Below are 16,343 nucleotides of genomic sequence, written 5' to 3'. Positions count from 1 at the left end.
TAGATTTATGATATTATATTTTATGATACTATAGCATTATGATATTATATTATTATATGATACTATATATTTATAATATTATATTATTATATGATACTATAGATTTACAATATGTTATTGTTATATGATACTATGGCTATACAATATTATATTATATGATACTATAGATTTATAATATTATAATATTATATGATACTATAGATTTATGATATTATATTAGTATATAATTCTATATATTTATGATATGTTATTATATGATACTATAGATTTATGATATTATATTGTTATATGATACTATAGCTGTATAATATTATATTATTATATGATACTATAGATTTACGATATATTATTATATGATTCTATAGATTTCTTAAATTATATTGTTATATGATACTATAGATGTATAATATTATATTATTATATGATACTATAGATTTAGGATATTATATTATTATATTATACTATAGATTTATGATATTATATTATTATATGATCCTATAGCTTTATGATATTATATTATTATATGATCCTGTACCTTTATGATATGTTATTATATGATACTGTAGATTTATGATATTATATTATTATATGATACTATAGCTGTATAATATTATATTATATGATACTATAGCATTATGATAATATATTATTATATGATACTAAAGCTTCATGATATGTTATTATATGATACTATAGCCTTATGATATTATATTATTATATGATACTATATATTTATGATATTATATTATTATATGATACTATAGCTGTATAATATTATGTTATATGATACTATAGCATTATGATATTATATTATTATATGATACTATAGATTTATAATATCATAATATTATATGATACTATAGATTTATGATATTATATTAGTATATAATTCTATATATTTATGATATGTTATTATATGATACTATAGATTTATGATATTATATTGTTATATGATACTATAGCTGTATAATATTATATTATTATATGATACTATAGATTTACGATATTATATTATTATATGATTCTATAGATTTCTTAAATTATATTGTTATATGATACTATAGATTTACGATATTATATTATTATATGATTCTATAGATTTCTTAAATTATATTGTTATATGATACTATAGATGTATAATATTATATTATTATATGATACTATAGGTTTACGATAATATATTATTATATTATACTATAGCTTTATGATATTATATTATTATATGATACTATAGATTTACGATATTATATTATTATATGATCTTATAGCTTTATGATATTATATTATTATATGATCCTATAACTGTATGATGTGTTATTATATGATACTATAGATTTATGATATTATATTATTATATGATACTATAGCTGTATAATATTATATTATATGATACTGTAGCATTATGATATTATATTATTATATGATACTAAAGCTTTATGATATGTTATTATATGATACTATAGCCTTATGATATTATATTATTATATGATACTATATATTTCTGATATTATATTATTATATGATACTATAGCTGTATAATATTTTATTATTATATGATACTATAGATTTATAATATTATATTATTATATGATACTATAGCTGTATAATATTATATTTTATGATACTATAGCATTATGATATTATATTATTATATGATACTATATATTTATAATATTATATTATTATATGATACTATAGATTTACAATATGTTATTGTTATATGATACTATGGCTATACAATATTATATTATATGATACTATATATTTATAATATTATATGATACTATAGATTTAGGATATTATATTAGTATAGAATTCTATATATTTATGATATGTTATTATATGATACTATAGATTTTTTGATATTATATTGTTATATGATTCTATAGATTTCTTAAATTATATTGTTATATGATACTATAGATGTATAATATTATATTATTATATGATACTATAGGTTTACGATAATATATTATTAGATTATACTATAGCTTTATAATATTATATTATATGATACTATAGCATTATGATATTATATTATTATATGATACTATAGAGTTATGTCAGATGTTGTGCTTTTTCAGGTACCAGGGTTTACGTTAAATTAGACCCGGGGTTCCAGGGTCGTGTCAGTGGTTTATGTGGTAACTTCGATGGAGACACAGAGAACGACTTCATGAGTCGACAAGGAATTATCGAGCCCACCTCTGACCTGTTTGGAAACAGCTGGCGAATGAGCTTGATGTGTCCTGAAGTCCACAGCGATGATTTTCAGCATCCTTGCACAGTAAGACCATTTCACGATATTACGGCCTTCTCTTTCATTGGGCAAACTAGAGAGATGCCTACAAGTCATAATAATGCCAGGCCCTACATGTGCCCACTAATGCCAGGCCCATACATGTGCCCACTATGACTTTATCAAGTCAAAATAATGCCAGGCCCCTACATGTGCCCACTGTGACCTTATCAAGTCATAATAATGCCAGGACCCTACATGTGCCCACTGTGACCTTATCAAGTCATAATAATGCCAGGCCCACATGTGCCCCCTGTGACTTTATCAAGTCATAATAATGCCAGGCCCTTACATGTGCCCACTGTGACCTTATCAAGTCATAATAATGCCAGGCCCCTACATGTGCCCACTGTGACTTTATCAAGTCATAATAATGCCAGGCCCCTACATGTGCCCATTGTGACTTTATCAAGTCATAATAATGCCAGGCCCACATGTGCCCACTGTGACTTTATCAAGTCATAATAATGCCAGGCCCCTACATGTGCCCACTGTGACTTTATCAAGTCATAATAATGCCAGGCCCACATGTGCCCACTGTGACTTTATCAAGTCATAATAATGCCAGGCCCTTACATGTGCCCCCTGTGACTTTATCAAGTCATAATAATGCCAGGCCCCCACATGTGCCCACTGTGACTTTATAAAGTCATAATAATGCCAGGCCCTTACATGTGCCCACTGTGACTTTATCAAGTCATAATAATGCCAGGCCCTTACATGTGCCCACTGTGACTTTATCAAGTCATAATAATGCCAGGCCCTTACATGTGCCCACTGTGACCTTATCAAGTCATAATAATGCCAGGCCCACATGTGCCCCCTGTGACTTTATCAAGTCATAATAATGCCAGGCCCCTACATGTGCCCACTGTGACTTCATCAAGTCATAATAATGCCAGGCCCACATGTGCCCCCTGTGACCTTATCAAGTCATAATAATGCCAGGCCTACATGTGCCCACTGTGACTTTATCAAGTCATAATAATGCCAGGCCCCTACATGTGCCCACTGTGACCTTATCAAGTCATAATAATGCCAGGCCCCTACATGTGCCCACTGTGACTTTATCAAGTCATAATAATGCCAGGCCCACATGTGCCCCCTGTGACTTTATCAAGTCATAATAATGCCAGGCCCCTACATGTGCTCCCTGTGACTTTATCAAGTCATAATAATGCCAGGCCCCTACATGTGCCCCCTGTGACTTTATCAAGTCATAATAATGCCAGGCCCCTACATGTGCCCACTGTGACTTTATCAAGTCATAATAATGCCAGGCCCACATGTGCCCACTGTGACCTTATCAAGTCATAATAATGCCAGGCCTACATGTGCCCACTGTGACCTTATCAAGTCATAATAATGCCAGGCCCTTACATGTGCCCACTGTGACTTTATCAAGTCATAATAATGTCAGGCCCTTACATGTGCCCACTGTGACTTTATCAAGTCATAATAATGCCAGGCCCCTACATGTGCCCACTGTGACTTTATCAAGTCATAATAATGCCAGGCCCCTACATGTGCCCACTGTGACCTTATCAAGTCATAATAATGCCAGGCCCCTACATGTGCCCACTGTGACCTTATCAAGTCATAATAATGCCAGGCCCACATGTGCCCCCTGTGACCTTATCAAGTCATAATAATGCCAGGCCCCTACATGTGCCCACTGTGACTTTATCAAGTCATAATAATGCCAGGCCCCTACATGTGCCCCCTGTGACCTTATCAAGTCATAATAATGCCAGGCCCCTACATGTGCCCCCTGTGACCTTATCAAGTCATAATAATGCCAGGCCCACATGTGCCCCCTGTGACTTTATCAAGTCATAATAATGCCAGGCCCACATGTGCCCACTGTGACTTTATCAAGTCATAATAATGCCAGGCCCCTACATGTGCCCACTGTGACCTTATCAAGTCATAATAATGCCAGGCCCCTACATGTGCCCATTGTGACTTTATCAAGTCATAATAATGCCAGGCCCACATGTGCCCACTGTGACTTTATCAAGTCATAATAATGCCAGGCCCCTACATGTGCCCACTGTGACCTTATCAAGTCATAATAATGCCAGGCCCACATGTGCCCCCTGTGACTTTATCAAGTCATAATAATGCCAGGCCCCTACATGTGCCCACTGTGACTTCATCAAGTCATAATAATGCCAGGCCCCTACATGTGCCCCCTGTCACCTTATCAAGTCATAATAATGCCAGGCCCCTACATGTGCCCCCTGTGACCTTATCAAGTCATAATAATGCCAGGCCCACATGTGCCCCCTGTGACTTTATCAAGTCATAATAATGCCAGGCCCACATGTGCCCACTGTGACTTTATCAAGTCATAATAATGCCAGGCCCACATGTGCCCCCTGTGACTTTATCAAGTCATAATAATGCCAGGCCCCTACATGTGCCCACTGTGACCTTATCAAGTCATAATAATGCCAGGCCCCTACATGTGCCCATTGTGACTTTATCAAGTCATAATAATGCCAGGCCCACATGTGCCCACTGTGACTTTATCAAGTCATAATAATGCCAGGCCCTTACATGTGCCCACTGTGACCTTATCAAGTCATAATAATGCCAGGCCCCTACATGTGCCCACTGTGACCTTATCAAGTCATAATAATGCCAGGCCCCTACATGTGCCCCCTGTGACCTTATCAAGTCATAATAATGCCAGGCCCCTACATGTGCCCACTGTGACTTTATCAAGTCATAATAATGCCAGGCCCCTACATGTGCCCACTGTGACTTTATCAAGTCATAATAATGCCAGGCATTGCGAAGGTGGGAAAAAGAGAGAAAGGGAGGGAGATTGCAAGCTCTTCAGGAAAGCTTTTGTTTCATTACGATCACTGTTTGCTTATTTCAGGAGAACAGTCATCGTGTTACCTGGGCCAGGAAGCGTTGCGGAATTCTCATGCATGAGTTGTTTTTGCCCTGTCACCAGGAGGTGCCCTGTCAGCAGTATTATGACTGGTGTGTCTACGATGCTTGTGGGTAAGTGACAAAGTACAGCCTTGTAGGAAGAGAGGACAATCCATGTCTCGTTCATGCTCCTCTAATGATCAGCTTTGGGGGGATGTTATCAGACCAGTCCCTTTCTGTTTAATAAAGCCTCTCAATGATCCAATTAATCACCCATTGAAGTGTTCTGGGTGCATTGGTACATTGCTATTTAATAAACACAGCAATTTCTTCCATTGAAGAATTCAATCCACCTCTAGTGCCTACTTACCTGCAGCCACTAGGGGAACTTCTGCTGACAGCACTGAGTTAAACTCTGTTTGATTGGAGGCGCAGTGCTGGCTGTGACTGTGCTTTTTATCCCTAATGCTCAATTGGTTTCGATTCATTAATCCTGTGTAATAATCCCAGAATTGTTGATGTTACGTGTTGGTGTTGGTCTGATTTCCCTGATACGACCTGTCCTTACTAATATCCGTTTTTATGCTTTGAATGTTATACTATTGTAATAATCTTTGTGGAGACATTACTAGGTGTCCGCTCTCTCCTTATACATAGTTGTGATTCTGGAGGGGACTGTGAGTGTCTGTGTACAGCCATTGCAACCTACGCTGAGGAGTGTAACCGTCACGGCGTGTATATACGCTGGAGGACACAGGACTTGTGTCGTAAGTATCTGGGAGAAATAAATGATTACAGGATGAAGCCATTTTAAAGATTTCTGAAAATGATGTTTTTTTATTATAATATAATATTGTATCGCCAGCCATGCAGTGCGATAATGGGCTCATTTATGAAGCCTGCGGTCCTGCGTGTCCTCGGACCTGCAAGAACCCGGCCCTGGATCCTGGGGAGCTCTGTGCGTTCCGCTCCTGCGTTGAAGGATGTTTCTGTCCAGAGGGTAAAGTACTTCACGGTAAGAGATTGAGACAAATGGATGCATTTCGTGGTAAATATGGAGATATAGAAATTATTACAATGTCCCCGAGTGCATTCAGCTCACTCATAATCTAACACACAGGATATAATCTGACACGGGAAACCTGTCTGAATACCTTATCTAAACAGCGTGGAGTGAGCACTCAGCACTGAGTGAATCTTGGAGTGAGCACTCAGCACTGTGTGAATTTTGGAGTGAGCACTCAGCACCGTATGAATCTTGGAGTGAGCACTCAGCACTGTGTGAATCTTGGAGTGAGCACTCAGCTTGTGTGAATCTTGGAGTGAGCACTCAGCACTGTGTGAATCTTGGAGTGAGCACTCAGCACTGTGTGAATCTTAGAGTGAGCACTCAGCACTGTGTGAATCTTGGAGTGAGCACTCAGAACTGTGTGAATCTTGGAGTGAGCACTCAGCACTGTGTGAATCTTGGAGTGAGCACTCAGCACTGTGTGAATCTTGGAGTGAGTACTCAGCACTGTGTGAATCTTGGAGTGAGCACTCAGCACGGAGTGAATCTTAGAGTGAGCACTCAGCACTGTGTGAATCTTGGAGTGAGCACTCAGCACTGTGTGAATCTTGGAGTGAGCACTCAGCACTGAGTGAATCTTAGAGTGAGCACTCAGCACTGTGTGAATCTTGGAGTGAGCACTCAGCACTGTGTGAATCTTGGAGTGAGCACTCAGCACTGTGTGAATCTTGGAGTGAGCACTCAGCACTGTGTGAATCTTAGAGTGAGCACTCAGCACTGTGTGAATCTTGGAGTGAGCACTCAGCACTGTGTGAATCTTGGAGTGAGCACTCAGCACTGTGTGAATCTTGGAGTGAGCTCTCAGCACTGAGTGAATCTTGGAGTGAGCACTCAGCGCTGTGTGAATCTTGGAGTGAGCACTCAGCACCGTGTGAATCTTGGAGTGAGCACTCAGCACTGTGTGAATCTTGGAGTGAGCACTCAGCACTGTGTGAATCTTGGAGTAAGCACTCAGCACTGTGTGAATCTTGGAGTGAGCTCTCAGCACTGTGTGAATCTTGGAGTGAGCACTCAGCACTGTGTGAATCTTGGAGTGAGCACTCAGAACTGTGTGAATCTTGGAGTGAGCACTCAGCACTGTGTGAATCTTGGAGTGAGCACTCAGCACTGTGTGAATCTTGGAGTGAGTACTCAGCACTGTGTGAATCTTAGAGTGAGCACTCAGCACGGAGTGAATCTTAGAGTGAGCACTCAGCACTGTGTGAATCTTGGAGTGAGCACTCAGCACTGTGTGAATCTTGGAGTGAGCACTCAGCACTGAGTGAATCTTAGAGGGAGCACTCAGCACTGTGTGAATCTTGGAGTGAGCACTCAGCACTGTGTGAATCTTGGAGTGAGCACTCAGCACTGTGTGAATCTTGGAGTGAGCACTCAGCACTGTGTGAATCTTAGAGTGAGCACTCAGCACTGTGTGAATCTTGGAGTGAGCACTCAGCACTGTGTGAATCTTGGAGTGAGCACTCAGCACTGTGTGAATCTTGGAGTGAGCACTCAGCACTGTGTGAATCTTGGAGTGAGCTCTCAGCACTGAGTGAATCTTGGAGTGAGCACTCAGCGCTGTGTGAATCTTGGAGTGAGCACTCAGCACCGTGTGAATCTTGGAGTGAGCACTCAGCGCTGTGTGAATCTTGGAGTGAGCACTCAGCACTGTGTGAATCTTGGAGTAAGCACTCAGCACTGTGTGAATCTTGGAGTGAGCTCTCAGCACTGTGTGAATCTTGGAGTGAGCACTCAGCACTGTGTGAATCTTGGAGTGAGCACTCAGCACTGTGTGAATCTTGGAGTGAGCACTCAGCACTGAGTGAATCTTAGAGTGAGCACTCAGCACTGTGCGAATCTTGGAGTGAGCACTCAGCACTGTGTGAATCTTGGAGTGAGCACTCAGCACTGTGTGAATCTTGGAGTGAGCACTCAGCACTGTGTGAATCTTGGAGTGAGCACTCAGCACTGTGTGAATCTTGGAGTGTGCACTCAGCACTGAGTGAATCTTGGAGTGAGCTCTCAGCACTGTGTGACTCTTGGAGTGCGCACTCAGCACTGTGTGAATCTTGGAGTGAGCACTCAGCACTGAGTGAATCTTGGAGTGAGCTCTCAGCACTGTGTGAATCTTGGAGTGAGCTCTCAGCACTGTGTGACTCTTGGAGTGAGCACTCAGCACTGAGTGAATCTTGGAGTGAGCACTCAGCACTGTGTGAATCTTGGAGTGAGCACTCAGCACTGATTGAATCTTGGAGTGAGCACTCAGCACTGAGTGAATCTTGGAGTGAGCACTCAGCACTGTGTGAATCTTGGAGTGAGCACTCAGCACTCTGTGAATCTTGGAGTGAGCACTCAGCACTGAGTGAATCTTGGAGTAAGCACTCAGCACTGTGTGAATCTTGGAGTGAGCACTCAGCACTGTGTGAATCTTGGAGTGAGCTCTCAGCACTGAGTGAATCTTGGAGTGAGCACTCAGCACTGTGTGAATCTTGGAGTGAGCACTCTGCACTGTGTGAATCTTGGAGTGAGCACTCAGCACTGTGTGAATCTTGGAGTGAGCACTCAGCACTGTGTGAATCTTGGAGTGAGCACTCAGCACTGTGTGAATCTTGGAGTGAGCACTCAGAACTGTGTGAATCTTGGAGTGAGCTCTCAGCACTGTTTGAATCTTGGAGTGAGCACTCAGCACTGTGTGAATCTTGGAGTGAGCACTCAGCACTGTGTGAATCTTGGAGTAAGCTCTCAGCACTGAGTGAATCTTGGAGTGAGCACTCAGCACTGTGTGAATCTTGGAGTGAGCACTCAGCACTGTGTGAATCTTGGAGTGAGCACTCAGCACTGTGTGAATCTTGGAGTGAGCACTCAGCACTGTGTGAATCTTGGAGTGAGCACTCAGCACTGTGTGAATCTTGGAGTGTGCACTCAGCACTGTGTGAATCTTGGAGTAAGCACTCAGCACTGAGTGAATCTTGGAGTGAGCACTCAGCACTGTGTGAATCTTGGAGTGTGCACTCAGCACTGTGTGAATCTTGGAGTAAGCACTCAGCACTGAGTGAATCTTGGAGTGAGCACTCAGCACTGTGTGAATCTTGGAGTGAACACTCAGCACTGTGTGAATCTTGGAGTGAGCACTCAGCAATGAGTGAATCTTGGAGTGAGCTCTGAGCACTGTGTGAATCTTGGAGTGAGCACTCAGCACTGTGTGAATCTTGGAGTGAGCACTCAGCACTGTGTGAATCTTGGAGTGAGCTCTGAGCACTGTGTGAATCTTGGAGTGAGCACTCAGCACTGTGTGAATCTTGGAGTGAGCACTCAGCACTGTTTGAATCTTGGAGTGAGCACTCAGCACTGTGTGAATCTTGGAGTGAGCACTCAGCACTGTGTGAATCTTGGAGTGTGCACTCAGCACTGTGTGAATCTTGGAGTGAGCACTCAGCACTGTGTGAATCTTGGAGTGAGCACTCAGCACTGTTTGAATCTTGGAGTGAGCACTCAGCACTGTGTGAATCTTGGAGTGAGCTCTCAGCACTGTGTGAATCTTGGAGTGAGCACTCAGCACTGTGTGAATCTTGGAGTGAGCACTCAGCACTGTGTGAATCTTGGAGTAAGCACTCAGCACTGAGTGAATCTTGGAGTGAGCACTCAGCACTGTGTGAATCTTGGAGTGAGCACTCAGCACTGTGTGAATCTTGGAGTGAGCACTCAGCACTGTGTGAATCTTGGAGTGAGCACTCAGCACTGAGTGAATCTTGGAGTGAGCACTCAGCACTGTGTGAATCTTGGAGTGAGCACTCAGCACTGTGTGAATCTTGGAGTAAGCACTCAGCACTGTGTGAATCTTGGAGTGAGCACTCAGCACTGTGTGAATCTTGGAGTGAGCACTCAGCACTGTGTGAATCTTGGAGTGTGCACCCAGCACTGTGTGAATCTTGGAGTGAGCACTCAGCACTCTGTGAATCTTGGAGTGAGCTCTCAGCACTGAGTGAATCTTGGAGTGAGCACTCAGCACTGTATGAATCTTGGAGTGAGCACTCAGCACTGAGTGAATCTTGGAGTGAGCACTCAGCACTCTGTGAATCTTGGAGTGAGCTCTCAGCACTGTGTGAATCTTGGAGTGAGCACTCAGCACTGAGTGAATCTTGGAGTGAGCACTCAGCACTGAGTGAATCTTGGAGTGAGCACTCAGCACTGAGTGAATCTTGGAGTGAGCACTCAGCACTGAGTGAATCTTGGAGTGAGCACTCAGCACTGTGTGAATCTTGGAGTGAGCACTCAGCACTGCTTGGAGTGAGCACTCAGCACTGTGTGAATCTTCACTCCACTTACAAATGCTGATTGAATTGATATACACTCTCACTAATGCCAAAACAATATTGTTAAAGCACTCCCATTTATTCTCAGAGTGCATATTAAAGTCAAAACTATTCATCCGTGAGAAGATTTAACAGAAAAACTGTAATATTTTATTCCGACCCTCGTACTAATATCTAGTGTAGCACCAGTGTTAGTATTAGAGGTAAGTACCTCCCATCTCTGCTCACTGCCTGTAATATTATATTCCGACCCTCGTACTAATATCTAGTGTAGCACCAGTGTTAGTATTAGAGGTAAGTACCTCCCAGCTCTGCTCACTGCCTGTAATATTATATTCCGACCCTCGTACTAATATCTAGTGTAGCACCAGTGTTAGTATTAGAAGTAAGTACCTCCCAGCTCTGCTCACTGCCTGTAATATTATATTCCGACCCTCGTACTAATATCTAGTGTAGCACCAGTGTTAGTATTAGAGGTAAGTACCTCCCAGCTCTGCTCACTGCCTGGAATATTATATTCCGACCCTCGTACTAATATCTAGTGTAGCACCAGTGTTAGTATTAGAGGTAAGTACCTCCCAGCTCTGCTCACTGCCTGGAATATTATATTCCGACCCTCGTACTAATATCTAGTGTAGCACCAGTGTTAGTATTAGAGGTAAGTACCTCCCAGCTCTGCTCACTGCCTGGAATATTATATTCCGACCCTCATACTAATATCTAGTGTAGCACCAGTGGCAGTATTAGAGGTAAGTACCTCCCAGCTCTGCTCACTGCCTGGAATATTATATTCTGACCCTCATACTAATATCTAGTGTAGCACCAGTGTTAGTATTAGAGGTAAGTACCTCCCAGCTCTGCTCACTGCCTGGAATATTATATTCTGACCCTCGTACTAATATCTAGTGTAGCACCAGTGTTAGTATTAGAGGTAAGTACCTCCCAGCTCTGCTCACTGCCTGTAATATTATATTCCGACCCTCGTACTAATATCTAGTGTAGCACCAGTGTTAGTATTAGAGGTAAGTACCTCCCAGCTCTGCTCACTGCCTGTAATATTATATTCCGACCCTCGTACTAATATCTAGTGTAGCACCAGTGTTAGTATTAGAGGTAAGTACCTCCCAGCTCTGCTCACTGCCTGTAATATTATATTCCGACCCTCGTACTAATATCTAGTGTAGCACCAGTGTTAGTATTAGAGGTAAGTACCTCCCAGCTCTGCTCACTGCCTGGAATATTATATTCCGACCCTCGTACTAATATCTAGTGTAGCACCAGTGTTAGTATTAGAGGTAAGTACCTCCCAGCTCTGCTCACTGCCTGGAATATTATATTCCGACCCTCGTACTAATATCTAGTGTAGCACCAGTGTTAGTATTAGAGGTAAGTACCTCCCAGCTCTGCTCACTGCCTGGAATATTATATTCCGACCCTCATACTAATATCTAGTGTAGCACCAGTGGCAGTATTAGAGGTAAGTACCTCCCAGCTCTGCTCACTGCCTGGAATATTATATTCTGACCCTCATACTAATATCTAGTGTAGCACCAGTGTTAGTATTAGAGGTAAGTACCTCCCAGCTCTGCTCACTGCCTGGAATATTATATTCCGACCCTCGTACTAATACCTAGTGTAGCACCCGTGGCAGTATTAGAGGTAAGTACCTCCCAGCTCTGCTCACTGCCTGGAATATTATATTCCGACCCTCGTACTAATATCTAGTGTAGCACCAGTGGCAGTATTAGAGGTAAGTACCTCCCAGCTCTGCTCACTGCCTGGAATATTATATTCTGACCCTCGTACTAATATCTAGTGTAGCACCAGTGGCAGTATTAGAGGTAAGTACCTCCCAGCTCTGCTCACTGCCTGGAATATTATATCCCGACCCTCGTACTAATATCTAATGTAGCACCAGTGGCAGTATTAGAGGTAAGTACCTCCCAGCTCTGCTCACTGCCTGGAATATTATATTCCGACCCTCGTACTAATACCTAGTGTAGCACCCGTGGCAGTATTAGAGGTAAGTACCTCCCAGCTCTGCTCATTGCCTGGAATATTATATTCCGACCCTCGTACTAATATCTAGTGTAGCACCAGTGGCAGTATTAGAGGTAAGTACCTCCCAGCTCTGCTCATTGCCTGGAATATTATATTCCGACCCTCGTACTAATATCTAGTGTAGCACCAGTGGCAGTATTAGAGGTAAGTACCTCCCAGCTCTGCTCACTGCCTGGAATATTATATTCCGACCCTCGTACTAATACCTAGTGTAGCACCCGTGGCAGTATTAGAGGTAAGTACCTCCCAGCTCTGCTCATTGCCTGTAATATTTTATTCCGACCCTCGTACTAATATCTAGTGTAGCACCAGTGTTAGTATTAGAGGTAAGTACCTCCCATCTCTGCTCACTGCCTGTAATATTATATTCCGACCCTCGTACTAATATCTAGTGTAGCACCAGTGTTAGTATTAGAGGTAAGTACCTCCCAGCTCTGCTCACTGCCTGTAATATTATATTCCGACCCTCGTACTAATATCTAGTGTAGCACCAGTGTTAGTATTAGAAGTAAGTACCTCCCAGCTCTGCTCACTGCCTGTAATATTATATTCCGACCCTCGTACTAATATCTAGTGTAGCACCAGTGTTAGTATTAGAGGTAAGTACCTCCCAGCTCTGCTCACTGCCTGGAATATTATATTCCGACCCTCGTACTAATATCTAGTGTAGCACCAGTGTTAGTATTAGAGGTAAGTACCTCCCAGCTCTGCTCACTGCCTGGAATATTATATTCCGACCCTCGTACTAATATCTAGTGTAGCACCAGTGTTAGTATTAGAGGTAAGTACCTCCCAGCTCTGCTCACTGCCTGGAATATTATATTCCGACCCTCATACTAATATCTAGTGTAGCACCAGTGGCAGTATTAGAGGTAAGTACCTCCCAGCTCTGCTCACTGCCTGGAATATTATATTCCGACCCTCATACTAATATCTAGTGTAGCACCAGTGTTAGTATTAGAGGTAAGTACCTCCCAGCTCTGCTCACTGCCTGGAATATTATATTCTGACCCTCGTACTAATATCTAGTGTAGCACCAGTGTTAGTATTAGAGGTAAGTACCTCCCAGCTCTGCTCACTGCCTGTAATATTATATTCCGACCCTCGTACTAATATCTAGTGTAGCACCAGTGTTAGTATTAGAGGTAAGTACCTCCCAGCTCTGCTCACTGCCTGTAATATTATATTCCGACCCTCGTACTAATATCTAGTGTAGCACCAGTGTTAGTATTAGAGGTAAGTACCTCCCAGCTCTGCTCACTGCCTGTAATATTATATTCCGACCCTCGTACTAATATCTAGTGTAGCACCAGTGTTAGTATTAGAGGTAAGTACCTCCCAGCTCTGCTCACTGCCTGGAATATTATATTCCGACCCTCGTACTAATATCTAGTGTAGCACCAGTGTTAGTATTAGAGGTAAGTACCTCCCAGCTCTGCTCACTGCCTGGAATATTATATTCCGACCCTCGTACTAATATCTAGTGTAGCACCAGTGTTAGTATTAGAGGTAAGTACCTCCCAGCTCTGCTCACTGCCTGGAATATTATATTCCGACCCTCATACTAATATCTAGTGTAGCACCAGTGGCAGTATTAGAGGTAAGTACCTCCCAGCTCTGCTCACTGCCTGGAATATTATATTCTGACCCTCATACTAATATCTAGTGTAGCACCAGTGTTAGTATTAGAGGTAAGTACCTCCCAGCTCTGCTCACTGCCTGGAATATTATATTCCGACCCTCGTACTAATACCTAGTGTAGCACCCGTGGCAGTATTAGAGGTAAGTACCTCCCAGCTCTGCTCACTGCCTGGAATATTATATTCCGACCCTCGTACTAATATCTAGTGTAGCACCAGTGGCAGTATTAGAGGTAAGTACCTCCCAGCTCTGCTCACTGCCTGGAATATTATATTCTGACCCTCGTACTAATATCTAGTGTAGCACCAGTGGCAGTATTAGAGGTAAGTACCTCCCAGCTCTGCTCACTGCCTGGAATATTATATCCCGACCCTCGTACTAATATCTAATGTAGCACCAGTGGCAGTATTAGAGGTAAGTACCTCCCAGCTCTGCTCACTGCCTGGAATATTATATTCCGACCCTCGTACTAATACCTAGTGTAGCACCCGTGGCAGTATTAGAGGTAAGTACCTCCCAGCTCTGCTCATTGCCTGGAATATTATATTCCGACCCTCGTACTAATATCTAGTGTAGCACCAGTGGCAGTATTAGAGGTAAGTACCTCCCAGCTCTGCTCACTGCCTGGAATATTATATTCTGACCCTCGTACTAATATCTAGTGTAGCACCAGTGGCAGTATTAGAGGTAAGTACCTCCCAGCTCTGCTCACTGCCTGGAATATTATATCCCGACCCTCGTACTAATATCTAATGTAGCACCAGTGGCAGTATTAGAGGTAAGTACCTCCCAGCTCTGCTCACTGCCTGGAATATTATATTCCGACCCTCGTACTAATATCTAGTGTAGCACCAGTGTTAGTATTAGAGGTAAGTACCTCCCAGCTCTGCTCACTGCCTGGAATATTATATTCCGACCCTCGTACTAATATCTAGTGTAGCACCAGAGGCAGTATTAGAGGTAAGTATCTCCCAGCTCTGCTCACTGCCTGGAATATTATATTCCGACCCTCGTATTAATATCTAGTGTAGCACCAGTGTTAGTATTAGAGGTAAGTACCTCCCAGCTCTGCTCACTGCCTGGAATATTATATTCTGACCCTCGTACTAATATCTAGTGTAGCACCAGTGGCAGTATTAGAGGTAAGTACCTCCCAGCTCTGCTCACTGCCTGGAATATTATATTCCGACCCTCGTACTAATATCTAGTGTGGCACCAGTGGCAGTATTAGAGGTAAGTACCTCCCAGCTCTGCTCACTGCCTGGAATATTATATTCTGACCCTCGTACTAATATCTAGTGTAGCACCAGTGGTAGTATTAGAGGTAAGTACCTCCCAGCTCTGCTCACTGCCTGGAATATTTCGGCAGGTTTGTAGCAGAGGTTCAGGTTGGCCTGACGGTGCGTAAAATCAATGTCGCCTTAAAACATAATGTTTTAGATAAAATATTTTTCAGATAGAGTATTGTTCAATAAATAGAATGATTCTAATTAAAATATGAAAACTGGCCCAGGGTGTGAATACTTTTTGCAAGGCAATGTGGGTAAGTGAAATAGTCCATTCATTCCATTTTGTCCCAGGACACATTGCACAAGTTTCTCTTTTCATTTTATTGCTGTCGGATTTAGTATCTAATTTACTCCTCATCTCTTCCATCATTCAGAGGGTGGCTGCATTGAGCCCGCGGAGTGCCCGTGTTACTGGGGTGGCATGCCCTTCCCGACAGGCGCCACTGTGACACAAGGCTGCAAAAACTGGTAAGTACCGTACAGCGTCTGCTAGGTATGTGATCCCTTCTGGGGTGAAATAATTAATAACGGGAGGGCACTAACATGGGTTGGGTACCGATACGATCTGTGATTGCTTTCATAATATCCGTGATATCTGTGATACAGGGGAGTAGTTTAAATGTGGGTGTGTGCTTTCTATTTTCTAATAATAATAAAAACACAAGCAAGCTGTCAGAATCAAAAAGTCACTGAAAACAAAGACAAACTGTGCTTCATGCTATAAAAATATACACATATAGAGCGCCACCTACAGTCCAGTTTGACAAACACACTGATTAATATATATGAGGAACAATGCCACTTCT

The 16,343-nt window shown here is 42.0% G+C and overlaps 1 protein-coding gene across 1 annotated transcript in view; it reads left to right on the top strand.

Moving 5' to 3' along the window:
* LOC134609506 (SCO-spondin-like) overlaps positions 1–16,343 on the top strand; it is a 267,787-nt gene that overhangs the window by 46,638 nt on the left and 204,806 nt on the right. Inside the window, exons 23-27 of the mRNA XM_063453166.1 lie at positions 2,085–2,287; positions 5,190–5,317; positions 5,843–5,952; positions 6,051–6,200; positions 15,912–16,005. Of these exons, the coding sequence (XP_063309236.1) occupies positions 2,085–2,287; positions 5,190–5,317; positions 5,843–5,952; positions 6,051–6,200; positions 15,912–16,005 (685 nt within the window). The remainder of the gene's footprint in view (positions 1–2,084; positions 2,288–5,189; positions 5,318–5,842; positions 5,953–6,050; positions 6,201–15,911; positions 16,006–16,343) is intronic.

Source organism: Pelobates fuscus, chromosome 4 (genome assembly GCF_036172605.1).
Source record: "Pelobates fuscus isolate aPelFus1 chromosome 4, aPelFus1.pri, whole genome shotgun sequence".
Lineage (NCBI taxonomy): Eukaryota > Metazoa > Chordata > Amphibia > Anura > Pelobatidae > Pelobates > Pelobates fuscus.
The sequence above is the reverse complement of the archived record's forward strand: the minus strand, read 5'-3'. Positions and strand labels throughout refer to the sequence as shown.